The sequence below is a fragment of the Dermacentor albipictus genome, chromosome 1 (assembly GCF_038994185.2).
Source record: "Dermacentor albipictus isolate Rhodes 1998 colony chromosome 1, USDA_Dalb.pri_finalv2, whole genome shotgun sequence".
NCBI lineage: Eukaryota > Metazoa > Arthropoda > Arachnida > Ixodida > Ixodidae > Dermacentor > Dermacentor albipictus.
Window position 1 is genome coordinate 394,754,937 of NC_091821.1, and position 27,964 is coordinate 394,782,900.

At 48.4% G+C, this 27,964-nt stretch overlaps 1 protein-coding gene across 2 annotated transcripts in view; it reads left to right on the forward strand.

Moving 5' to 3' along the window:
• LOC135914894 (uncharacterized) overlaps window positions 1-24,447 on the forward strand; it is a 36,772-nt gene extending 12,325 nt beyond the window's left edge. Inside the window, exons 4-8 of one of the 2 annotated variants that reach the window (XM_065447833.1) lie at window positions 9,444-9,683; window positions 16,320-16,695; window positions 18,938-19,187; window positions 22,148-22,534; window positions 23,684-24,447. In XM_065447833.1, the coding sequence (XP_065303905.1) occupies window positions 9,444-9,683; window positions 16,320-16,695; window positions 18,938-19,187; window positions 22,148-22,534; window positions 23,684-23,876 (1,446 nt within the window). In that variant the 3' untranslated portion in view covers window positions 23,877-24,447. Of the gene's footprint in view, window positions 1-9,443; window positions 9,684-16,280; window positions 16,696-18,937; window positions 19,188-22,147; window positions 22,535-23,683 lie in introns of both variants that reach the window. The other variant, XM_065447824.1, reaches the window with a different exon arrangement.
• The last annotated feature ends 3,517 nt before the right edge of the window (window positions 24,448-27,964 follow it).

Genomic DNA, 27,964 nt, shown 5'->3' on the forward strand with positions numbered 1-27,964 from the left:
TCCTTCGGGACCAGCGCCGTCGAGCATTGTAGCAGTTACTCTGCTCTTAGGCTGAGTCACTGAGGGGTCACGATGGGTATTAATATTACCCCTCCTGACAACCTCAGTCGTCGCAGCGGTTAGTCCGCTCACAAGCTCAGTTTCGGGCGAGGTGAGTTGAGTAGTAATATCACTCTTCTCACAGTCAACGGGCGCGCGCGAAAGTGCGTCCGCCACAACGTTGTTCTTTCCTCTCCTGTAGCGCACGGTAAAATCGTATCGCTGCAGGAGAAGTGCCCATCGCGCGAGCCGGCCGCTCGGCTCTCCTAAGCGCCTAAGCCAAGTTAATGCCATATGATCGGTCTCAATTATGAATGGGACTCCATCAATATAGTAGTCAAACTTTTTGAGAGCGAAAATGATCGCCAGACATTCCTTTTCGGTCACGGAGTAATTTTTCTCTGCGGCAGTCAAAGAGCGGCTGGCAAAAGCTACCGGGCGCAAACTACCTTCGTGCTGTTGGAGCAAAACCGCTCCTAGGCCAAGGTCGCTGGCGTCCGTATGAATGACAAATTCTTTGTTCAAATCAGGTAGCCTTAACTCGGTGGTTTCCACGAGCGCGTTTACGAGGTTGCGCAGTGCCTCCTCTTGCTCGGGACCCCACCTCCACTGCTCACCTTTCCTCAACAGCATTGTCAAGGGGGCTTGCAGTGCAGCGCAGTTTGGGATGAACTGTCGATAGAAATTCGCCAGCCCCAAAAAGCGTCTCAGTCCGCCTATGTCTTCCGGTGACGGGTAGTTCAATAATGCCTGAACCTTGTCATCACACGGTAGAAGGCGTCCGTTATCCAGTTTAAACCCCAGTAGCGTTACTCGGGTTGCTGCAATCTGGGTCTTGGTCGGGTTTAGCGTTATCCCCGCAGACCTCAGACGCTCCAACACGTCCCTGAGATGGCGTAAGTGCCCATCAAAGGTACGCGAGTATACCACAACATCGTCCAGGTAAGCAAGAGCGTGGTGCCACCTTGCGTCACCCAAGACACGGTCCATCAGGCGCTGGTAAGTTGCAGGCGCACCGACAAGTCCGAATGGCATACGGGTAAACTGGAAAAGTCCCCTGTGACAAGTGAAGGCAGTCTTCTCTCGGTCACTGGGATCTACCTCCACCTGAAAGTATCCTCTGCTTGCATCGAGCGTAGTGAAGTACTTCGCTCCGCCAACGTTGGATACGATCGAGGGAATGCTAGGAAGCGGATATGCGTCCTTGCGTGTCACCTCGTTCAGGCGGCGATAGTCAACACAAAGGCGGGGCGTCCCATCCTTTTTAGGAACCAACACCACAGGAAAACCCCATGGGCTGTCCGATCTTTCAACAACGCCTGTATCGAGCAGTTCGTCCAGAGCGCTGTCTAGTGCTTTCCTCTTAGCCAAACTCACCGGCCGAGGATTACACTTCCACGGAGAGGCGTTGCCAGTCTCAATTTTGTGCCTGTATAGCGTAGTGCAACCAGGCCGCTCTGTGAATACGGCATCATATTCAGTCAGAAGCGCTGAGAGGCGAGCCTTTTCTTCCCCCGACAAACTGCTTGAGTCGTCCAGCAGCGGGTGGTATCGTTCGCCCCTCACTGCGGCACAGTCTGCCACCGCAGCGGGGGTTACGGGCTGTGCGGGAGGGGAGCAGTTCCCCTCCGCGCCTCTTTTCTCAGCGCGGTTGGCCGGACGGCATTTCGACCCGGCCGCAACCGTTCTGAGGGACCTTTTCGGGCAATCGTTTGGTCGGTCTGCGCGCGAAGCATCATCGAACGAAGTTGTCTCTGACGCTTTTTGAAATGAAACGAAAGGTTTCAGGGTGCCACATGCTCGCTCCCTATATCCTCCGTTGCAGACGTCAATAACAATGCCCGTCTTGGCGAGGAAATCTCTACCAAGAATTATAGGAACCGACAGGCCGGGAAGGTGAGCTAGGCGCTGTCGCCTCACCCGCTTCTCCCACCGCACCGCAAGCCTAGCAGCACAGCTCGCGTGTGCCGTGCCGCTGGCCAGTCGGAAGGTCACTTTACTCTCTCTCAGTCGGATAGCGCTCCGACGGAGATGTTCACACACCTCGTCGCCAAATAGTGAAGCGCTTGCTCCTGTGTCTAACAGCGCAAAAAACCTGCGCCGGGCGACTGTAACCTCTATGAGCGGGACTGGCGTGTCGCTGGGCAATCCAAAACGACAAGCCAGCGGGGCAAGGAGTTCGTGTGTCTCACTTCGCACCGCTGTAACCGCCGCCGGCCATGCAGCACTGCTCAGCGGCGGCTCCGCTCGTTTCCCGAAAGCGCGTGCTCTGGGTTCGCAGGCTGTCTGCAATCCCGGGCGAAGTGCCCCGGCTGGTTGCACCGATAACAGAGGAGAGCCGGCCTTTGACGGGCTTGGCGTCCAGTGCCTCGCGCCGTTTGACCGTTATTCCTCTGTATCGACTGCTCCCTTGCAGGCACGCTCTGCTCTCGCATCATCGAGCCGGCATATCGACCACGATTCTGCATACCTCGGCCATCGGCAGCGCATGCTGCACGCATGGCATAAGTGTACGGATCGAGAGCCCGGTCAGATAAGCCCCAACCGTTTCTCAGTTGTCCGTCACTGAAAGCAACCGCACCACCTCCACCGGAACGAGTGCGAAAAGTGTCCCCGTTCCAGGCGCATCGCGGCTCAAGTGCCCACGACGCTGGGGGTGGAGGTCGGTATGAGCGCAAGGCGAGTATGTCCGCCTGTATGCGCTTTGCCTCCGAGGCCAGCTCATCCAAATCCCTGAACTTGCTGCCTCTTAGGTACGCTGCGAAGGTGGGATGAGCTTGTCGTGTGACTCTCTCCACCTTATCGCAGTTCGGAGCGGTAGGGTCAGCGGTACGATAAAGTTCGTCCATCGCCCTGACGTACTCGAGCAAGGATTCGTCCGGATGCTGAGTACGTAGCTCCAACTCGCGCCGCAGACGACGCTCGTAATCTGCGGGCAGGAATTCCTCGCGTAATCCCGCTCGGAACTCAGCCAGCGTGCTAGACCGGTAGCCAGTAAGCCGGAACCAGCGGGCAGCGTGATCAGTTAACGACACTGGTACGACGCGTTCCAGTATCTCGCCATCGGACAGCCCCGTTGCGCGCTGGTAAGTCAGCACGCGATCGAGGTATTCGTTGACGCTAACTGAATCATGATACCCGCTGTAGGTGGGTAAGTCCACCCTCACTCTCGGTCTAGCAGCGGCGGCAGATGTCAGCAGAGTGTTCTGCACGGCACCTGTCAACCTCTCAATCAAGCGCATCGCATCCTGCAACAGCGCCTGATGAGGCTCGCTCTGGCCAGTAATGCCTGGCACAGGAGCAGAACGCGTCGAGCAAGTATGCCGCAGTGGCTCCATGCTCTCCGCAAACACTGGCGAAGGGTTCGGCGTAATGTGCCTCACGCCTTCAAGGGTACGAGGCTCGCTCTGGCCAGTAATGCCTGGCACAGGAGCAGAACGCGTCGAGCAAGTATGCCGCAGTGGCTCCATGCTCTCCGCAAACACTGGCGAAGGGTTCGGCGTAATGTGCCTCACGCCTTCAAGGGTACATCCTGCCGGAGAGAGCGCCTCATGTGTCGCGCTACCCTCTTCGAAGCTTATCAAATTCCCAGGGCTAGTGTTCGCCGCAGGGCATGACTGAGCGGTAGCAGTTACCGCCGCTTCGAATTGTTGCCTGTTGGTAGCAACCTGCGACAGCGTATACAACGGCTGTAAATCAGCCCCGTATGCTGCCATGGTTCGTTCGTGTCGTGGCAATCACTTACACAAACAGACTCAACCTGTCACACCTCTGGCCCCACGTTGGGCGCCAAATATAGGGGTATTACTCAGGCTCGCGCGTGCGCACCTGACCCTTCTCTGGATCGCACAGCGCCGGCGGAGCGGCAGTCGCTCCCTAGCACTTTCGCAGCAGCCCTAGCAGTCAGAGCTGTGACCCCTAACCCGCGGTTCGCAGTGAGTTGCGACCACGGCGGGTTCAGGCCAGTGGGGACAGGGTGAGTCTCGACCTAAGGTGTTTATTCACCTTGGTGTACAATGGTTCCAACAGACAACAACAGCCACAACACACACAAACACAACACAACACAACACAACACAAAACCTCAGCGGCGGAGCATTCCGCACGTCTGGGGCGAAACAAACCGCACCATGTGGGAACCACAAAAGAGGCTGATAAGAGTTCAGCTCACCCAAAAGTGGATCCGCGCTCGGGCCCTGGGGCGGTGAGTCGCACACCAAGGTCCGGGCGCCACAGGGGGACGGCGTGCGGCGGTCTCAGCGGCTGATTTGAGATGCGGCCGTTCGCTAGCTCTTCCGCCGTGAGACCCAGATGCGTCGGGGGAATAGCGCTTCTCCCGAGCGGCGGAGAGGGGGTCTCCCCGGTTCCAAGAAAGGGAAAGGAGGGAACGGGGTGCCTTGGCTGCAGCGTTGCGGCCAGGCGCGAAGAGCAGCGGGAGTGGCGAAGGTGCCCTCTCCACGCTACCCTCCGCGAGCGAGCACGTGATTATCGCGTGATAACCGCGTGGCCGCTCCGGAGATATCGGGATGCGCGTGCGATCCCCACAAGGGGTACATTAAGCTAAAAGGATAGTGGCTGGCCCCGCCGAGCGCGGCTATATATCCAGCCACCTTGGATAGGGCTCGCTGATATTTACTATCTAGCGAGTCCGTTAAAAGAAAATCGAATTCGCACAGATGTATACTGTCTCCTTTCGTTGTCAGAAAACACGCACGCTCGCCAAAAGCAGAAAAAGAAAAGGATTTTTGAAAAGTTTGACGTTCGGGACCCGTGCGTTCGGACCCATTTTCACAATGGAGCGAATGTGCAGAATGCCGTCCTTTGAGTATAGTGACAATATTGCGCATGCTTCTTGCATAAGCTTCTCGCATATTGTCACGTGTCCTGTTTAGTGAGTGGTCAGTAGATTGTATGTAGAGGGATTCCAGTAAAAGGCAGGGAGGTAGTGATTTCTCGGTGACGACGATTGGCGCTGTTTTCCGGTCCATATGGTGTGGCCCGTGTCAGCAACGTGTTCGGCATATGCATTAGAATCCGAGTGTCCTTTGGCCACGTCATTGTGGTGCTGTCTGAAACGCAGTTGGGAATTTCCGGATTCACCGATGCATGACGCCTCACAGTCTCCGTACGCTATGCTGTAAACAACTCCCGTAAAACGCGTCTGTTCCAAGCCATCTTTTGCGCGAACGAGACAGCCCCTGAATTTGTTCGAAGGCACACGCACAATTTGAACTGTATAACATTCGAAGATTCCTGCCGGCTAGTTGCGTATCGGGCGCACGCCCCACATTTTTTTTTTTCGGAGGCATTGTCTTTAGATGTCAGGGCTCATCGGCGTACCTGTTTTATCGGATACTGACGGGGGTAATTAAGCGTTGCTTGCGAGATCATTCCTTACTCTTTGCAATTCTACTTTCCGAGAATCCTCCCCTGAGCACAGTCGAAATGCCCGATTGAACAGAGCTGCTGCCACGGAGCGCTTGTGGCTTATGGGATGTTGCGAGTCGAAGTTGGGGTACCTGCATGCGTGCATAGCCTTTCTCTACACAGACGTATTGAGGCCGGTAGCTGCGCGCTCCACGAGGACGCCCAAGTACGCAATACGGGCATTGTCCTCCTCAATTCCAACGGAAACTGAATCGGTTGAACGGAGCTTAGGCAATCAAGGAAAGGCAACACGTCACAGCTGCGCAAAAAACCCAAAAAGTCGTCTGCACGGCGTACGAAGAACTCTGGCGGACGACCAAACCTAGTCATCAAAGCCGCGAACTTTATGGTTTGCAGATGTAGCGGAGACAGAGGCGACGTCAATGGCTGTGCCGAAAACTTGCCTTTAAGTTTGTCGATTGAAGACGATGTAGCTGTTGCTCAAGCGGAATTTGAAGAGGTGGCAGAGGTCATCCACTTCGACTGGCTTCCTCGGGAGCAGAGAATAAGAATCGTTTTCGCAGACGTCCTTGCAGCACCGCACAGCAAAATCTACCGGCACCGACGTAAACACTGAATTGCACGTCGAAAGAAATCATGAGATCTTGTCATCAGTGGCAACGCCTTTGAAGTGTTCAACAAAGTGTGTCGAGTCCCTAACGTTCGTTGGTATTTTTGGTTCAACCAGTGGACTCAGGATGCCATGTAAGTAGTTGGACAGCCTGTGAAGGGACGGACGTGTGAAATCCGCAATAGGTCTGAGCGGCACTTCAGACTTGTGCACCTTGGGCGGCCCGTATACACTGCGGAAGCCGAACCACTGTGGCACAAAAGGTGGCAGTACACAGTGGCGTAGCTAGGTCGTCTGGCACCCGGGGCCCATAGGTCTTCTGTCACCCCCCTTCCCGGGTGTAGCTGGCAGAAACAGGGGTGTCTTCAGACGCATATGACACCCACCCCCCCTCACTGGCCCCTTGCACCCGGGGCCCACGGCCCCCCCCCCCCCCTTTGCTACGCCACTGGTAGTACACCCTCCTTCTTCCCGGAGGGCGGGGGGCCGGGGCGGATGGAGGCGAGACGAACCTGAAAACCTCAACCAACAGCTTCTGTAGTTCGCGTTACACCTTCCTGTTAGGATCCCGGTTTAGCTTTTCGTAGGTCTCAACACGTCAGATTTATAATTGTCCCCGCTCAAAATTGCTGTGCCATTTCCTTTGTCGGCGGGGAGGACGATGATGGTGTCGTTCTGCTGGAGTCTTCTTCTTACAGTGTGTTTCTTGCGGCGGCAACGCCGAAGATCTGCTGATCACCGCACAACAATCATGCGCAATCTCGTCAATACCCGCCGTGGTTGCTTAGTGGCTATGGTGTTGGGCTGCTAAGCACGAGGTCGCGGAATCGAATCCCGGCTACGGCGGCCGCATTTCGATGGGGGCGAAAACACCCGTACGTGTACTTAGATTTTGGTGCACGTTAAAGAACCCCAGATGGTACAAATTTCCGAAGTCTCCCACTACGCCGTGCCTGGTTAAAAGGGTAAACAAAAACCCGGGGCACTTCGCCGACCAAATGAAGATTTAAAAGAAAAGAAAAGAAGACGTTTCGGCTCCCACACGGGAGCCTTGTTCACAGGTAAAATAAACAAAGGTGCTCGAGCAGCTTTGTTTATTTTACCGTGCCTCATGATCAGACCGTGGTTTTGGCTCGTAAAACTGCACGACTTAATTTTTGAGCTCGTCGATACTTGTAGGACGGCACTCTGTACTTTCGCTCCATTGGGAACAAGAGAGCCGCACAGCTCCCGAAACGTCTTTTTTATTATCTTTCTTTTTTTTCTGCTTTTGGCAAGCGTGCGTTTTTTCTGCCACTGTTCGCTCCTCGCCAGACGATGTTTCGTCGAACTCTTGACTGTGCGTTCTTTCCGTTACTCGAATGTGTTGTATATACCCTTTGCCCATGTATATGCACAACCCCAGCTGGGCTTCAGCGAGTAAGAGCAAAGCAAATAACATTTACTGTAAGGGTGAATCAATTATGCACCGTTTTTGATCGAAGTACTACACGTGTTCTTGTAAGAGCGTTTGCACGTGAATGCGTCATATTTCCAAGAAAGGGATGGCAATAACGGAGGGTGATAGAACTTAGAATGCGGAAAGCGTTTGTGACTATAATTGTTTTTTTTTTTCCCGTTTACTTGGGAACTTTTGTATTGTGTATTCAGAAAACGAAAAAAAAAAGCTATAGTGAATGATAGTCGACGAGGCGCAAGACGCACGAAGAAAAAATAACATTAATCTTCGCTTATGGAGCATATGAGCGTTCTTGGAGGAAGTGCGGAGCGGTTTTGCTGGTAGTCCTGCCATTATGCCCAAAACATTCGAGCTATAAAGGAGTGGCCATAGAAACTCCCGCTCTCTCTCCTCTCCTCTTTCTTCTAGCTCTGTCTCTTCTCTCCCTCTACTTTCATTCCCTACCCCCTGTGCAGCGCGGTTGAGGTGTCCTCTGCTGAGAGACAGTTACTGCGCTGCACTTTACCCCAATCTTTCCTTCCCATCATCAAGAATCTCCTTCTCTCTTCTTCGTGCTCTTCTTCTTCTTCGAGTGTTTTATACCGTATAGTTTGTTAGATGAACTCCCTTTCGTTATAGCGAAAAAATAAAACAAAATGCTCGCGTGCTCCTGCTTCGCGCAGCTGCACCACTTACACATCCTACCGTTCTCGACGTGGCTGACGTTCAGTAGTGTGCTACGTTAAATGTACCACATTTTAACACGCAACTCACGCGGCTACGAAATTTATCAACAACGCGATTACTCTAAAAACAAAGTGCCAGGAGCTACTTTTGCGGCAGTAACGGCCATGTTACGCAATTAAAGGGACACATAGCGACAACTACTAAATAATCGGCTCAGACAGATAACGTATTCTTCCAAAATTCTGTCCTCGTTGATTTCGCGTTATTATATTAATTTTTTTAGAAGATAAAATGAAGGCCAGAGTTCCATTTCTCGAATTTCACGAGGAAATACCAGCGCGCCGATATGTCATGTGTGACTCCACGGATTATTTGGAGTCAATGTGGCTCATTGAAAATTCTATAAACTCGCTAAGTGCCTCCCTCTGGCTCTTTTAAGATGCAACGCATACTCCATCTTTACCGATAACATACGGCGCTCAGCGGCGGTGTTATTGCCCTCGGACTTTATAGTGAACATCACGGCGACGGCGACGCCAGAAATGCGCCTGGAGTGTCCATATAGTTCCTGTCACAATGATGCTTTAAATGGGCTCGAGTAGAGAAGCTGCCAAACTCCATGACCTCACTGGGAGCTAATGTGGGAACTTCGATAGTCGGCGTCGCCACCCATACCTCGTCCTTGCGTTTTATTTTCTGCTTTACCAAGCCTTTTCTCGCAGCATAGGAGTGGCCTTTTCTTTTTCTTTTTGTGTTGTGGAAGAGTAATTTAGTAATGCAGCTCCAAGTAGCCTTTATTTTCTTTTTTTACTTCCCTTATTTAACTCCGTTCTCGGCTGACTTCTCGAAATTGTCCAGCCTAATTGAATTAGTTCGGCCTGCTTGGCCACAGGCAGAGTGAACATTATATATATATATATATATATATATATATATATATATATATATATATATATATATATATATATATATATATATATATATATATATACTACCCGCGCCTTCACCATAAGTGTTGTTCGACTGCATGGTACGGTGTCTATGGCGCTCTTCACGTTTTACAAACTTCTGAATGGTGACTACTAAAGGGTTCTTTTCATTCACCAGAGGGCGTTGCAGCTTATGGTATACCACAGGAGAAATGTCTTAAACAACCCGCAGTCAGCCTGGCGGGCACGGGCTGCCTAGCACGCATATACTTCTGACAAAAACTGTACGTCTTCGGAAGCGCATGGAAGTAATTCGTTCAAACGCGAATTCGGTATACCGCGTGTTCCGCAGGACTACCTATTCAAGCGGGGCGGCGCAGCGAAACTGCACAATCGCACCAGCAACGGCCGGGCCCAGTTCGTGGGCGTCGACACCGGCGGTGCCAGAGGCAGCGCGCATGGGTCGGCGGCTTCGAATGGCGTGGCCAAGGACAGCGGCCAGTCGGACCAGAGGTACAAGATGCACATAATCAAGTTCCGACTGGTCAACGGCAGCCACCCGGCCATCGCTGCGGCGGCCAGAAACCTGCAGGTATGTGCATGTATTTGTAACGAAACAAACAAAAAAAGAAAGAACGCAGCAGCTGACACTCAATACACATAATGTCCGTGCGAATAACACGGCAAGGAATGCAGAGTCATCGGAATGGCATAGGCAAACGTTTCTGCATGAGATGGGCAACACGTTGACCAAGCAAATCCAAGTAAAAAAAGCTAATGCTTCTCTCGAAACAAACACTGGCAATCGGTGCAACCTATTTGAAAATATGCAGAAGAAGCGGAATTTCACCGAATTGAATGTTTAGAAACCCAGCTCGTTTGCAAGCACGTGGAGTGTACAATATATTTCGTTCACCTTCATTTTTATTACTATATTTTTTTGCGGAGGAGGTGGCGGGGGAGGGGGGGGGCGGTGTTGGCGCGTGTAATAACAGAGTTATAGCTGAGCGGTACGCAGGTGGAGCGGACGGCTCGCTCGCTTGTCTCCGCTCCCCAGCGGAGCGCGCGGAGCGCGCGCAGCGGACCAGCGTTTTTGCGAAACAAACATGGCGATCATCGCCTTCAAACGCGGCGCTGGCTCGTCTGCAGGCAAAATAGCGTCGGTGTTGTTTCACCACCGACTTATTTAATACTCGTAGCCCAATAGGAGGAGGCTTGGCTTATATTCTTTTCCCAATAAGTCCAACCTTGTTCCACAGGTGGACAAGCTGAGCGACCACTCGACCGACAGTAACTTCGACCTTGTTCGACAGGTGGCGCAGCAAAGCGCTCCGCTGTGCTCCTTGAGTAATAAGGAGCGACCCTTGAGTATTAAGACAAGCCTAGAGCAGAGGTTTATAGTTACAGCTCAAGGTTTCCGGTTAGGTTAGGACGAAGCAATGGAACATATAAAAACGATGATGACAGAAAAATTTAAAGAACAAAGAAATGTTGCATGTACTTTATCAGACGAGGATAGACCTGTTAGTGCAGTGGCTATATTTGAACAACGAGAGTGGGAAAGGGCAGAAAAGAGGGTTCCTAGCAGCACTTCCACAGGTCCTGGTGGCATCCCAATTATGTTAATGAAGGCATTGGACCCAAAATATAAGCAAACATTGAGAGGTAGTGAGCAAAACGATAACTGACGGTAAAGCCCCAAACGGGTGGAGACTAAGTAGGATGAGCAGGACATATAAGGGAAAGGGGGGACATATAAGGGAAAGCCGACACTTGGCAAATGAAAATAAATTTTACTAAAAATGTGATAATGTAATTTTCTAATAGTGCCTCTCCTTCATTGACCAATTACACTTTCAACGACTTATCCTTGCACAGGGTCTCAGAATACAAGTATATTGGCGTCATATTTTCCTGTAACATGTCCTGGTCAAAACACATTAATTTCATTTGCACTAAAGCACTCCGGAAGCTCGGGTATTTGAGGCGCAATTTCAACAATTCTCCAAAGGAAACTAAGTTACTAATGTATAAAACTTTATTTCGCCCAATCCTAGATTATGCTTCTCCTGTCTGGAACCCTCATAAGCAGTGCGACATTAACTCTATTGAAAGCATACAACGAAAATCTAGGTTCATATATCGTCGCTATGATCACTATTTTTCACCCTCTCGTGCCTTATCTTCTTTGAACCTAACCCCTTTATCCATACGCCGTCACATTGAGTCGTTGAAGTTTCTGCATGGCATCGTCAATTTTTCTTATCGTGTCTCACATCCCGTATATATTCCTTCAGACATTCCTCGGTCAAGTAGGAGCCACCATAGCCTTAATATTAAGCCTTATTTTGCCTGATCTAATAAATTTAAATACAGCTTTTTCCCACGTGCTATTGAATTCTGGAACTTAATTGCCGGAACAATTAGGTCGCTGCCATTAAACGATTTCCTGTTAAAAGTTAACCACACCTGACTTTATGTATTTTCTTGTTGTTACAGTGTATTGACTCATTCTCGTTTTTGTACTGACTCTCAGTGTTGCTGTTATTTTGAGTTTCATTTGTGTCATCTGCCTCATTTTTTGTGAATTTTTAATATGTTATTGTTTACTTGTTTTTTTGTATGACTTCTTTTTGTCTAACCCACTCCTGCAATAGCCCCATAAAGGGGCTGCAGTATGTATAAATAAAATAAAAATAAATAATCAAATAGCGTCCCGTAACCGTGACCTCAGTGGTTCACAGGATGGTGATGCAGATTATAAAAGACAGACAGCAGGAATGTGTAGAGAGCGAGGAGGCGCTGGGGAACTGCAAAATGGGTTCCGGAAACAGAGGAAGTTAGACGACAATCTGTTCTCATTGACGCATATCGAAATAGCAGAAAAGGAACACAGGCCCTTACGGCTGGCGTTTCTGAATATAAAGGGAGCCTATGACAGCGCAATCCAACAGGTTTCTTGGAACATACTGGTCACACGAGATGTGAAAGATGGAGTAACTAATCTTTTAAAAGATATCAATAAAAGTAACAAGGTGCTTATAGAATGTAAAAAAATAAAATAAAAGGTATCTGAACCTATAGAGATACAGCGGGGGCTCAGGCAAGGGTGCCATCTGTCACCTTTGTTGTTCATGTTGTATCTACAAGGATCAGAGACCAAATTAGAGAGAAGCGGACTTGGCTTCAACCTTTCTTTTTTCAAGCAAGGAGAATGGATTGAACAGCCATAACCGGACTGATGTACACGCATGGCATAGTACTTACGGCTGATAAAATGGAAGATTTGCAGGGATTGATGGACATCTGCGGTAAAGAAGGAGATAGATTAGGTTTGAAGTTTAGTAACAAAAATTGGCAGTCATGATTTTCAATGATAATCGGGGAGGCGAGCATAGGACACAGGAGGTTACGCTGGAGGTAGCGGATAAGTACAAATATCTTGGCGTGTGCATAAGTAATGTCGCCGAGTACCTAACGGAACATGAAAAATATGTAACAACTAAAGGTAACAGGAATGCAGCTGTGATGAAAAATAGGGCACTGTGGAATTACAATAGTTACGAAGTGGTGAGAGTGATTTGGAAAGGGGTAATGGTTCGTAGTCTGACTTTCGGCAATGCGGTCCTGTGCATAAGATCAGAGGTTCGAGCAAGGTTGGAAATTAAGCAACGAGGAGGACGTAGGCTTGCTTTGGGAGCACATGGAAATATACGAAATCAGGGGGTACAGGGTGTCATGGGATGTACATCATTTGAAGGCAGGGAAACAAGAGTAGTCGATTAAGGAAAATGTTAAAGAAACAGAGAGAGGTCTGTGGAAAATGGGGATGCAGACAAAATGAGCACTGGGACCATAAAGAAATTTCAAGCAGGAAATTACCAAATAAAATATCTACGACAATTCCAGGGGAAGCTTTTCGTTGTTTGAGGCCAGGACGGGAGTATTGCGGACTAAGCCGTGCTGTGGGTGTCTAGAGGAGGAATAAACGGCTGAACACCTGATACTTTTCTGTAAAGGGCTTCGCCCTACAGTTCAAAACAACGGGACTTGTATATATTTTTTTCAAGATATTGAGTTTTAGGGACAGTCAAGGCAAAATAGTCTTTAAGCGGGTAGAAATAACCAAACAGAGGTTACCTGATCGGTTGCCAAAATCAAGGCAAGGGTGAAATTTCGCCCTCCACTAAGTACAAAGTACATTGCTAGTCACGGATAGGTGGCGTGTGCCGCCGCCCAATTTAAAAGGTTCAGCCTTATCCATCCATCCATCCATCCATCCATCCATCCATCCATCCATCCGTCCGTCCGTCCGTCCGTCCGTCCGTCCGTCCGTCCGTCCGTCCGTCCGTCCGTCCATCCATCCATCCATCCATCCATCCATCCATCCATCCATCCATTCATTCATTCATTCATTCATTCGTCCGTCCGCCGTCCGTCCGTCCGTCCGTCCATCCGTGTCCATCCATCCACCCACCCATCCATCCTTGACCGAACTAGGGATCGCCGAGTTAGAGCTTCGTTTCGCGCGGCGCTCCGCTGCCTCTCTCCGCTCGCCCGCTCGTACCGCTGGTCCGTAAACCCGTTCAGCTATAACTCTAATACGGGGTGCGGTTCACACGAAGCGGGTACATTGCCAACACGTGTGTACGACGTTTAGGATGCTGCCCGCCGACCTAACAGATGGTCTGGCCAGATCTGCGCTCAGTGTTGTGAGCTCAGTGAGCAGGAAATGCACAGGCGAGAAGAGGTATATGTGTGAGAGTCGGGAAGAGGCGCATGCGGCCTTCGCGGGCCTCCTTGAGTCGAGAGCGTCGTTACTTGCGGCACTCAGCTCGACAAGCTTTAGACGAATGGGCCATTTGGGAAGCGCCCTGAGCGCCTCAGCATGCCGTCGACGTATGCTATGGCCAAGCTAATGGAAAGTATTTATTCGTTTATTTACTCATTTGCCCTAAGGGCTGGTACGGGCAATTACATAGGCGTGGGATGGACTACAAGCGCACCGAACGTAACACAATAAGTAAGTGTAAAAAAAAATGTGTGAGTAAAGATATAGTCAAGTAAGAAGTTAGAATAATACGACTAGCGTTATACACATCAAATTGTACCGTGCGCATTATAGCACCATGCTGAATTACACAAGCTTTACACACATTAAGGCAAAAACATTGAAAAAAAGAAAGTTTAGCCAGGGATAAGGTTCAGCACATGGTCACTATCATTGATTCGTTATCCATCTCTGCAATGGCGATTGATTTTACTACGACAGCCGTTGAAGGCCCATTCACCTGCTTTCGCGACACTACAAGTTGAGAAGCGTCGTCGGGGATCGATCTAGAGTAAGAAATTTTCAAAGGGTTTAGTTTAGCAGCAGAGATAGAAGCAATTGAAATGTTGCAAGGGATGGTACGTGCGAGCAGGTGAGCCCACGTCTGCACTTTGACACTTATCCTCTTCGATCATCACCACCTTGAACACTAATATTGTCAAGTGATTTTTGAAAGTTGTCCGCGCCTATTGATTTTGCCACCAGAGAGAATTCGCGCGTAATTCGTCGAATTTTTTTTTCTTCGCGTACGTGACATATAACGGCAGCTCCGCCGCAACGTTGTGACGCAACGCTCAGCAATTTGCTGACGAGAGGCAGAATATTCTAGTCCACGTGCTCTGACGTCATCGTGGCCGCAATAATGCTGTATTTCCAGCGCGGTGAAAGTTGCCTGTTATCTCGATGCATCTCCATCAGCGTGCTGTGAAGAGGACGACGCTACGGCGTGAGCAATGTCACGTGAATGCTCCCTATGCAGTGACAGAGCCTGTTCAAGGTTCAATCACAGCATTGGTGAGACGTACAGCCGAGCCGACCGCAAATGTTTTCGGAGTGCGTGATTCGCGAGAAATTCCTCATTCCTCACTTATCCTGGAATTTAAGCAAGCGTTGTGGGGGTTGCACGGAGAAGTATCCACTACGTTTCGAGTCGAGGGAGGAAGCATTGGCTGCAGCAGCAACAACAACAACAACAACAACAACTACTACTACTACTACTACTACTACTACTACTACTACTACTACAACTACTACTACAACTACAACAACAACTACTACTACTACTACTACTACTACTACTACTACTACTACTACTACTACAACTACTACTACAACAACGACGACTACAACAACGACGACTACAACAACTACAACAACAACAACTACTACTACTCCTCCTCCTCCTCCTACTACTACTACTACTACTACTACTACTACTACTACTACTACTACTACTACTACTACTACTACTACTACTACTACTACAACAATAACAACAATAACAACAATAACAACAACAACAAAGTTTTCTCAATCGGTACGTGCATTCCGAAAGCTTTTGCGGGGGGGGGGGCATAATCGAAAGTATTGTAAAAGTAGTCCCGTTGTTGTATCGTACAAAAGCATGGGCGAATAGCCACGGGTTGATTCGGTCCTTAATTACACTATCATTACAAGGGCTATGCAGCTTTCCTGTTGTCATAATCTTTCAGCACCCCAGCAGGTGATATTGTTGCAACAGCCCGGCGTGGTTGCCTAGTGGCTATAGTGTTGTGCTGCTAAGCACGACGTCGCGGGATCGAATCCCGGCCACGGCGGCCACGTGTCGATGGAGGCGAAAACGCCCGTGTACTTAAATTTACGTGCACGTTAAGGAACTCCAGGTGGTCCAAATTTCCGGAGTCGCCCACTACGGCGTGCTTCATAATCAGGTCGCGGTTTTGTCACGTAAAAGGCTATAATTTTTTTAAATTGTTACTACCACGCACACGATCGACTGATCGGGCACACGCATTGAGGTAGCAGTGCGTGCGCCCGTATTCTGCAAGTGCGCGCATTGTGTAGTGCATATACTGTAAGTGTCCGTCTATAGTGGACTGTCCATTTCGGCTACCGCTGATTGGGTGGAGCAGTATACAAGCGAGGAGGAGGCAGGCTGGGGGGCGCCTGTCTCGTTCTCATTCATACCCCGGCCCAGCCAATCAGCACTTTAGCAGCAGTGGAGATGGACAGGGCACCATACAGAATGACCCCTCCCCCAAATGTGCTGTGTACAGAGTAAGCAGCGCACGTAACAACAAATAGTCGCATCACTTGTGCACCGCTTCCTAATGATTTCCCCCTCCTTCGACCTTGAAGGCATTGACGATGCACAAAAAGGGCGACTACGCGCCACAGGAGCCCAGCCACAGAGCGCAGCACCACGCGGACGGCAGCAGCGGCGAGTCGCACGCGGGCCATCCTAGCGACAACGCCACGCTCCTCGCGCGACAGTGGAGCGGCCGGTTCAGCGTCGGGTACAGGACGGCTCACCCGACGCACGTGACCACCGCTCACACGGCGGATCCCCCGGCCACGCCGCCGCGGAGGGCTGCTGCTGCGGCCGCGAACAACTGTGAGCTGCCCGAGACGACTAAAAGAACCACGACCACCACGAGACACACCACGACAAGGACGACAACGAGGACGACAACCAAACGGACTACGACGACGCCGAAGCCGACTACGACCACCACCAGGAGGACGACGACGTGCCCACCTACCACGGTGGCCGGTGAGCTACAGCGTTCCTATTCGCTCGTATGTAAAACCCCTTAAACTTCGTAAAGTAGCGACACTCTCCTCCTCCGCCTTCACTCCTACGTGTTCCTCCTCTCTATCACGCTCCCTCCTCGACCTTGGCGCCCCCTACATTGCTCGAGCGTAGCAACGGTGCCAGCATGCGATCCTCGCCACTCCGTAGACGGTTCTCGAGCAAAAATGGCGCTGATGCACGGTGCGAGGACGCACGTGATGCTATTAGGCCAATAGCGACGCGGCGTTGGCCTAGGCCAGAGCGCGCGAGGAGGAGGCGGCATTCTTCAAAGCGTGGCACTACTTTACGAAGTTTAAGGGGTTTTACTCGTATGGGGGCAGCACTTTCCGCGCGCCTGGGCGAGGCGTCGAACGGCTCACGTCGTTATCTCGATCGTCGCCTGATCGACACGAGTAACGACGTGTAGTTCGTTGATTCCTCGTACAATCGAGGGGAGGTAGAGGGACTGCATTCGCGTAGCCTGACGAAGTGCAAATGCCGCTTGGACAGCTCTGCATCGGTATACATCGTATAACATCGCCGTTTACAGCGGTCGTCAATACATATCTCAAAAGAAAGCGCAGGTGAAACAAATTGCACTTAAAACATCGATAACACGCTGCAATCACTTGCCCGTCAGAACGAAATATGAAAATTTTATGCCAACACGCATTTAGATAGTATACATTACACTCTTATAAAAAAAGTAGTAAAAGAAACGAGTAGGTCATTTATATGCTGTCATATTTGACAGGGGAATAAAAAGGTAACAGAAATTCGGAACTGTGTAATAATTAAAATAAATAATAACATTTATATCACCTTCATCTCACCAACGCATATACATTCTCTAACGAAAATTTATTTCGAATGTTTTTTTTAAAGATACCTCTATTACTCCCAAATTCCATGAAGATGTCTACTTCGTTGAGACATTTCAGCATTCAAATTTCATGTTTACTCCTCCAAACTTTCCTAACCTATTCTTTATGGCTCACGTCTTCGGCCTCACTTGCTCCTTTGTAAATTAAATCATTTAATTAATTAGTTGATAACTGTTCACTGATTTACATTACCTGCAATGCCAACAGATGCCGTAGTGTAACAGCTTTCAAAATACAGGGAAGACATAACAAAATGCAGATTGATGACAGTTCATTCAGGCTTGCGAAGAGAACAATAAAAAAAAGGTAATATTAACAATATAGGTGACAAATTTTCACGAAAAGTTAAATATCAGTGACAAAGACAGAAAAGAAAGACAAGTAACCACGCTTAACGCTGACCAGGTTGACTAAAAGAAAGTTCTGAAGCGATCGGAAGAAAATGTAGGGGAAGCCCAGTCACCTTCCTGGGGTAGCTTATTCCAACGAGGGGGGGGGGGCAGGGGGGGCGCATTTAATAAGTGGTTCCTGCATGCAAACTGCAATGCCTCGAAAGGTGTGTGTGTGTGGGGGGGGGGGTATTAAATAAGTAAATAAATAAATAAATAAATAAATAAATAAATACACCATCGTACCTTCAAGCAGTACGGGAAGATAGGCAGAGTTCTCACGTTTTGGCGGGAACAGAACAATTCTGCGACACCATTCGTGCTTTCCTGCAGCGCGAAGTTTGGAGTCACCCACGCCTTACCGCCTAGCCGTGCATTGCCAAACGCCTCTTAGCACTGTCAACTATTAGGCTTCTTCGCGGCGGGGACATCCTTAAGAATCACTGCAAGATTATGGTATTCACTGCTATATAGCTGAGAATTATAAGAAAACATTCTGAAGGGAATTCAGAGGGAAAAAATTATTACTTATCAAAAACAAATGCTTACACATCTTTTTTTGTTATTGCGTAATTGATGACAAGTCATGGCTACGTTCTCACGGGGATTTAGAGGAAATAACTTATTAGTTGTCAAAGCGTTTACAGAATACTTTCGCTATCGCTTATTTGACGACATGTCATTGCTCCTCGATTCGTAATCTTACCACTCCTGTTGCTTTCGTAACGTGCGAATCCAAGCAAGATGAGGTTCTTATCACACACGCCGAATATACGGTTATGCCTTCTGTTTTCTTTTTTAATGGAACGGCTTAAACCAACCTGTTTACCATAGACTGGTCTAAGGGTGGCACCTCGTCAAAATTGTAAAAAAAACGTGCGGCCCTTACACGCCCTTACACGAGTCTACAGATAGGTGCACATGTGCGCCGCCTAATTTTGTTTCCAGCGGTTGGCTGCGAACGACCGCCACCGCCGCCCACGACGACGAAGTCGACCACCAGGACGACCACGACGACCACAACTCCGAAGCCATATCTACACGGCCACCCGTACGTGGTCATAAAGCTGCACGAAGTGAAGGGAACCCCTCGCGTGCCGGTGGATCGCGTCTACCTGCGGCAGCTGCCAGTCAACGGCACGAGCCCAGAGAAAACGCAGCTGGCATGGAACGTCTCCTCTCATCTGCCAGATTACCGGTACGGTCTTCTTTTAGAGCTTTCTTTGGCTCTTCTCGCCGCTTTACTGTTTGTAAGTTTATGACCAACTTGAGGCACTTGACGCCGTTAGTTGCCACTAGGAATAAATTTCGACAGAGACACTTGAGACTGCTTACTTGTGAGAACGAGGAAGCGTTAGAGTCCCTTTGGTGAAAGGTTTTCGCTTGATGTTTTCTGCGTGCATCAAAGTTCTTTCTGATGATTCGATGTATGTGTTTGCGTGTATATTGGCCTCAGACCGGCTCATTTTATACACTCGTGACGTGGCCTTGAGAGTCCATCGCCGTAAAAACAGCACCGATGAAATCCAAAGAGCAAGCGACGCGCGGGAGGCAACGCGCTCATTTTATACACCCAAGGCGTGACGCTGCCTCCTCCCCCATTGGCTGCGCGGTCACGTGCCAAATGACGCACGCACTAGGCCACGCCTCTGGTCAGCCAGAACCACCGTGGCGCCAGGAAAGCGTGCTCGTCTTGCACACCGGAGGCTCGGTTTCGGTTCCCCTCCAAGACCGAAATACACAAAATTTTCTTTTCAAATCGATTAATTTACTTTGTTTACAGGAACCTCGCTGATAAATTTGACGTCAATCGTAGCATTTTTTGACGTGCCCTTGCTCTTCGTGCCGTCGACCATTTTGGTACCATCGGTCGGTCACGCCGACTACGCCCACTGATTTTCGCGTAATGGGGCGTATAATATTTTCGTGTTAAAAAAATAAATGAATAAAAACGCCCAACCGTCGGTTTCGACCCTTGGCCCCTCAGCACAGAAGCTCGAACCAGTGGACCACGGACGCGGGCAGATTAAACTCGAGCAAGCAAGCAAGCGCTGGGCGCGCTTAACACGCCAGACGCGTTGTATATAGCAACAGCTTAGTATTTAAAAGTTCGTGGTCTTATCTTCTAGATGACGATGAAAAGAAAAAAAAACAGTTATGGGACGAGTTCGTCCTCGAAATTCGCTGCGCACCGTTTCAAAAACTACCGCTTCCTCTGCAAGGCCCACCATGGCGCCTGCGGTTCGTCACTGAAATCTGCTACGCGTCTCTTATCGTAACACGCCAAGCTATCGCTTATATACAAAGACATCAACCCAAGGCTGGATTCTCTCGGGATTTTATTGTTTTTTTAGTTCCTCCCACAATTCGGGTGAAACGCTCCGATGTAAGAAAACTGGCTATAGCAGTGGGGCTTAGTTTTCATGCGGTAACTCGTTGCTATAAGCACAGTGTCACGGGTTCAACCTCCAGCCGCCATTAAACGAATTACGACTCGGGAAGAAACTTAGAAAAAAAACGAAAAAAAAAGAAAACCGTTGGGAGGTAGAGCTATACAGTTTCGTTGTAAAAACGCCCTTGTGTTTAGATCTAGATGCTCGGTGAAGAAAGCCCAACTGGTCAAAATAATGAGTGCCCTCCAGCATGCATGGCGTCTGTCGACGAGGCCTGTCACAAAAGTTCATGTAGTGAGTCAGCGAAAATGAAGGCGAGGGCGCAGCGGCTCCGTTCTGTCGCTCTCCTCACTCGAAAGGATCCAGTTGACCTCTAGTACGAGCCGGACAGCTGTATGACAAGGCAGAATGTTCTTCACTCACTTTTTGTGCGGCCAGTTTTTAGCCTTTGTCGAAATGGAGGTGGACGAACAGACGGAACAAAGGAGAAAATGCTAAATTTCTCGTGAAATTAATATTGATCAATGGAAGAAAAGAAGGAAACAGTGAATTTTGCCTAGGAAACAGTGAATTTTGCCTAGCGGGGAGTGTTTAGAATTTGACCACGTTGATGTATCTGAAAGTTCGTGAAAAAGAGAGAGAAATCAGTAGGCATTCTGGAAAAAAAAATTGTTTGAGAGGGGAGGCGAGTCTCAGAAAAAAAATATTCTTTGGGATATGGCGCTGAAAACTTGCCCACGTGTGTAACATTGCATGCTTATATTGAATATGTAGTCCATTTTTGTTTATCTCAGCTGGTTCTAAATTTATGCGAGCTTCCTTTTCGCAAAGATTTGCAAGATATCAGCTCCTGAAATTTCGCTAAACAGGGCACTTATGGCTTCTTTCTGTATGACTCAAGGAATGCAGTAAGATCAATCTTACTGCTCTACCTTACCTAGAACAAGAATTGCTATACTTCAAAGTTAAAGTGACAGGAAAAACACTTTCCGAGTTTCAAATTCAGTACCTCGCAATTAAGCGATATCTAACGTGCAGATATTTCGAAAATCTTTGCGGTAGATAATTAAAGAAAGCTTGCATAAGATTTTAGCCGAAGGAGGTAAACGAAAAAAAAAGGACCTTATGTTCGAAATAAACAGATTACATTACATTCATGTACTTTTCAACAGTATACCTCAAAGTACCTCGATACCCTTGGCTACGCCTTCGCACACGCTCACACTTAGGCTTTGTTTTAACTAAATGCGGGTATTAAGATTTTTTTTTCTACTAGAGAGCAAAGTCCTTTAAACTTCGCAAAGTAGCGCCACGCGTTGAAGAATGCCGCCTCCTCCTCGCGCGCTCTGGCCAAGGCCGACGCCGCGTCGCTATTGGCTTAATAGCATCACGTGGGCCCTCGCGCCGTGCTTCAGCGCCATTTTTGCTCGAGAAGTGTCTACGGAGTGGCGAGGAGCGCATGTTGGCGCCGTTGCTGCGCTCGAGCGGTGTAGGCGGCGCCACGGTCGACGATGGAGCGTGAAAGAGAGGAGAAACGAGGAGGAGGGAAGGCGGAGGAGGAGAGTGTCGCTACTTTACGAAGTTTAAGGGGTTTTACTAGAGAGTAGAGTTACTGTATATGCTAGCAAAGGTAGCATATACAGTACATGCTAGTTGTATATGCTACCAAAGGTAGCATATACAGTAGCTCTACTAGAGAGTACCGTGCCGTGACACCTGTCGGCCATTTCTTTCGTTGTGAGGGCTGTTCGCTGTGTTCGCCCAGCTTCTGGATGCACGGAGGCTCGTCCGAAGGGGCGGGTGACGTTGCGAGTGGCGGCGCGTCGGGATCCCAGCTCAAAAGCAAGAAGCAGCAGCAGCGACAACAACACCAGCATTCTCGTTCACGTCGAGTGCCGGCGTACGCGGCCGAGACGGCGGCGCTGAAGCGCGAGGTGGCGGGCAACCTGATGCGCGTGCTGCGGACCATCCGGGCGCTGGACGCCATCGCCCAGAAGCCGCAGCAGGACGAGCAGCAGCTGGAGGAGGCGGTCCAGGAACAGGAAGAGGAGCCCGAGCCTCAACAGCAGGATGCTTTCGAACTGGTGGCGCCCGACACGGCTGGGCAGATTGACCAACTCCTCAGGCGCCGAGACAAGTCGCAAGGGCTCAGGTAAACGCCACGTCGAACGTCCATACTTGGAACACGACGAAAAGAGAGAGAGGGAGGGAGAATCCGGAAACTTACACAGAATGATAAGAAACCGCAGATTTTAGGCAGCGAATCTCTTCTTCGCACATTATTGTCATCGGGCCTTGGATATTTTCCGGCTTTTTTTTTTCTAGAAGCTATTACTGTAATCGCAGTGACAACGGCGAGCTGCAACTTGGTGGCCGTCTGACGTTGTAGCATGGGTGTGAGAATTAAACGAGAGCACGCGCGAATCGCTCCTAAGAAGGCACGGACCTCCGAGATCACTGTTGCGAAGGCACCTTGAGAGCATGCGTGCCACGCGCTGTACGCGGAGATTTCGGGAGCTATGTCGCAGCTCCATATACGAGTTTCTGTGGCGTTTTATGAACCGCTGTGTTCGTTTCTCGATGAAATACTCTCGTCCAACGTGACAATACCAATTTAAAATTTATTGCGGACGATGCAATTAAACACGACGAATTCGTGCATGCAAACCAGGTCCTCGGTTCTTGACGCAAGCGAAGTTTTCGAGTGCGTGGCTAAAGCTTCAAGTGGATTCTGGAAGTTGGCACGAGGCTCCGTGATAAGCGACGACATTAGTAAACATTTTGAACAGGCTCAGAGAGCGAGAAATTAAGCGAAAGCCAGAATTTTATGCCAGCCGAATAAAAGAAGCGCATTGTGGTGTCGTCTCCCTTCTGTCCTTGTTTGCTGGCGCTAAATATGCTTTCCAAGTCAGTTTACCAACACGTCCAACGAAAGGCAATGCTGAATAAAAGTGGTCTTCGCGCTCCGCATGTAGCTCAGTGGATATATGGCGTGGCGGAGCTGGGAATAAGGTCAGGGTTTCCCAATGGCATCGGAATACAAAAAAAAAGCTCATGTACTACATAAGTCAATTGGTTGCCCGCTTCAAAATTCGCGTAAGAACGCGTGAAGTGCAGGCAGCAAACACGCGCAGCACCCTGCACGAGCCTAACGCTCTTGGAGTTTCAGTTCTTTCGCGCTGTTTTGGCACGCATAGTTTTGGTGACGCGCCGCCGCGCGCGGACGTCGCGCGTCCGACACTGCGCAGACTCGTCTGCTGACAAAGTTTTGCACGCCGCGGTCCGTCTCCGGCTCCCGCAGGTCGCGGAAGAAGTGGACCACCGAGCATTATCCGGACGAGCTGAAGGAGAACCAGGCCGAGGAGGGTGATCTGCACCAGTTCAGTATCCTGCTGAAGAAGGCGCTCGACGAGCTTAGCGTCTCGCCTGACGCCAAGGCCAGGAAAACGACATCCAAGTCCCGCAAAGCCGCCGCCGCCGCCGTCTACAGATAGCGGCCCGGCCTCGGAGATGCGCGCGCGCGCTGCGACATCGCCGCCTGTGGGCGGGTTCTTGTTTCACCGGGACAGAGTCTCATTTTGCATGTCGTGCCATTCGCGTATGTCGTGCTGATGCCACAGCGCCATGTGATCGGCGTCACGATCTCGTGGGAACAGCCTGTTCGCAACTGCTGCGCGTAGAAGTAGCCGAGCATCGACTGCGTCGGCTGTGTTGAATGGCGGGTATGACCGAGCTGGCTGGTGGTTGTTTATCCTGCCCTCAAGCGGGGCGCAGCCTGAAGAGAAGTGAAGAGGATTCCACCTTTGCAGCCAGAACGTCACGGCCATCAGAACTCGATCGACTCCCTTTGCATTGTTCACAGTGTGATACAGCTCGTCTGTGCATTGCAAGTGTCATGCATGCGTAACTGTGGGACTGTCAGATAACGCCATAACGCAACCACACTGTTTATGTGCATGTATAGCGTCCCTTGCTTGATGTCAACCAACGTACACTTGATGCTTCAACGCAGAAAGAGGAACAAAAGCCCGAGGTACCTTCCAAAATAAAAGTCTCCTGCCTGAATCCGAGTCTCATTTATAGCCCGATTAGAGACTCTCGTGCTCATTTGCAACATCGCCCCGGGTCCTGCGAGTGTATTTACCTTTTTTTTTTCTTCGGGAGCAGCTTTTCGAGCAACATTATATGCCTCAACCGAACTTCTTCCGTTGAGGCCATCATTCTGACTAAATTCGCAAATCGCTTTGCAGTCGGTGCGCTTCCCCAGTTGAGGAGGCGGTGAATTTTAACAAAATGCAGAGCGGAATTTAAGTATTGACGGGACAAAATTGTTTTGAGCATACCGCCAACGCCAACGCCGTCTGTTCAGTACGGGACAGCTAGCATATAAGGCGCTCGATCTTGAGTGTGCATAGCAAGACGTGCACGGACTCTCTCTCTCGAATCGGATTATACTGCTTCGCAATAAGTAAGAACTGTGATGAGCTAACTTTGTCGGACAGTTTCAATGGCTCGACACCCCGTGAACGCATACTCTGGGTGGACGCTACAACTGACGTGCGCAATTGAAAAGCGATATGTGAACGAACGTCTTGTCACCGTTATCACTATCTGCACGTTTTTCCAGGTCAGGACGTCGTCTACGCAGTCTCTAGCTTCGGAGCACGCCTCCTGTGATGTAGATACCACTGCAGTACAACATTATCGTGAAACAAAGTATACTTCCAAGCGTCGACTAACAATCGCCATTAGGTCCCATTTGAAATATGTGTCACGATGGAATTAATTCAATGGGGGGGGGGGGGGGGGGGGGGCTGTCTTAACTACAAATGTTAGTCTTCGTAGGAAAACATATTTTGTAGGGGTTCTCGAAAACAAGATTGCCGAATAGATTCGATTATGAATATTCGAGAAAAACGACCCCCTATCAGGTCGAACAGAAAACTGAATACTTTCTCTTTTCTAAAGCAACATCATATACGAACGCGAAGTCCGTTTGGTGAACATAACAAATTATTGTTATTATTATTATATTACATGCGCTTGGTCAATGCATATAATAATAAGCCCGAATTGTACCCATTTTTAAAAAGGAAGACCGCCTGACACTAGAAAATTGCCGTCCTATTTCACTAAAGTCGCAATGCTGTAAAATTATTGAAGATATCATGGCTACTAGTATAACAAACTTCCTCTACGAACGCTGCACATTGACCAAATATCGGCATGGATTTCGGAAAGGACTATCAACCGTAGCTCAACTCGTCACATTATTTCATTCTCTGGCATTGACCCTCGATAGACACGGTAGGATAGACATGCTTTCCTTAGATTTTTGCAAAGCCATCTATAAAGTTTCCCATAGTAAACTCACTTTGAAACTTGAAACAATAGGCATTCCACAAATACTTGTTGAGTGGATTTCAGCCTACTTGAGTAATCGCAAACAATACGTTGATGTAGCGGGTCAACACTCGGGCTGTCTTCCGGTCACATCCGGTGTACCCCAGGGCAGCTTGTGAGACCCTTTCCTGTTATATTGTGTATTAATGATATTGTTGACGTTGTTCGCCCTGGTGTAGAAATAATATTGTTTGCTGGTGATTGTTTTTTTTAAAGAAATTAGTTCCACTAACGATTACAACGATCTCAACACTAGTCTGGGCAATATGCATGAATGGTGTATAAAATGGGGAATAACCCTTAACACGAGCAAATGTGTCTCCCTTCCAGTAACTCGCCAAAAAAATCCGCTGTCATATACCTACATATTAGGATCTTCGCCATTAAAAGAAGTAAATTGCTATAAATATCTCGGAGTAACACTAACTTCAAATCAGTCTTGGAATCTTCATATTGATGATGTTTGTTCATCCGCCTTCCGCAAGCTTTGTGTCCTTAAACATAAACCTAAAACTGCTCCCACTAATGTTAGGCTGCTCTGCTACACTTGTGTGGCCAAGACTGGAATATCCGTGCATTATATGGGATCTTCATACCAAGCGCAACATTGGTTGTCTTGAACGTATTCAGAGAAAGGTCGTAAGGTTTACTTTTAATAAATTTTCAGCATTACATTCACCTTCTGATTTAATGCAAGCAAATGGCATTCCCCTATTACAGGCACGAAGGCAAACATATATATTAGAATTTCTTTCCCAACTCTTGGAAAACAAACTCGCGCTAGATGCACCAACACATTTGTCACCCTTAACTAGTAGGCCCATCCTACACCACAATAAAAACGCCCTAGCCCCAAATTTTACTCGCACAGACCTATATAAATTTTCTTATTTCCCGAGAACCATTAGTGAATGAAACTGCCTTATGAAAGCAAGTGGTCGAACAGTGAAATAACCTTTCTGAGCCTGTGTTATTGTTGCTTTTTTCGTTGCTGTTTCTTTTGTATATGTATGGACCCCCCTGCTTGGACCTGAAGTCCGCAGCATTGCAATAATAATAATAATAATAATAATAATAATAATAATAATAATAATAATAATAATAATAATAATAATAATAATAATAATAATAATAATAATAATAATAATAATAATAATAATAATAAACTATTATTATTATTATTATTATTATTATTATTATTATTATTATTATTATTATTATTATTATTATTATTATTATTATTATTATTATTATTATTATTATTCATAAAAACAAGTGGTACAAAGTGCCAAGGCATTAGGAAAAAAGTTGCTACAGAAGCAACTTGACTGGTCCTAATAACCAGAAGGTTCAAAAGGCAGCAGACAGCAAGGAGCGAGAAAAAAAAAGAAGAAAATGAAAGGAAAAGAGGAACAACGAAAATGGAGAAAGGAAAGAGTAATGGCATGTAGTACATAGATCTCACTTAAACAATTTGCTTCACACATGAAACAGCTCGGGAAAAACAAACAATATAGATATATAGATACACAAAACTCTTAAGAAAAACATTAGGTACATGGTTAAACCCAATTAATTCATGGGGCAATAGAAATTATACAGGTCTCTGCCAGAACAATTTCGTACATCGATGGACGCAGATCTGAGATTATTCAGCAGAGTGGGGAGAGTGTAACAAGTCATTTGGTTACCATAGGTTGAACGCACATGACGCACATGCCAGTATTCCGGGGACCTGGTGTTATAACATGGGATGTTGTGTTTTAATCTTGCCAGAGATGAAACAAGGCTTAAGTTCTGTTTGGTTTCTTTTAGGTATCCAAGAGCAAGGCGGTAGTTAAAACATATCACTGGCTTTAAGTACCCGAAGTTTTTTAAATAGGGGCTCAGATGGGGAGTCAAAGGGCATATCACTAACTACGCGAACAATTTTCTTTTGTATTACAAGCAAATTGTTAATATTTGTAACAGATGTGGTGCCCCAGATAGGGCAGCAATAATGAAGGTGGCTCGCAAACAAAGCATTATAAATAACATTTTAATCTTCCGAGGCATGTAGCGAATAGAGAAGACGCGTCCAGTAATTTGGGGGAGTTTGACTGCAAGAAAATCAATGTGATCACTCCAGCTCATATTTTCATCAAAAAGACCCCGAGTGTTTTCACAGAAGGTACGAGTT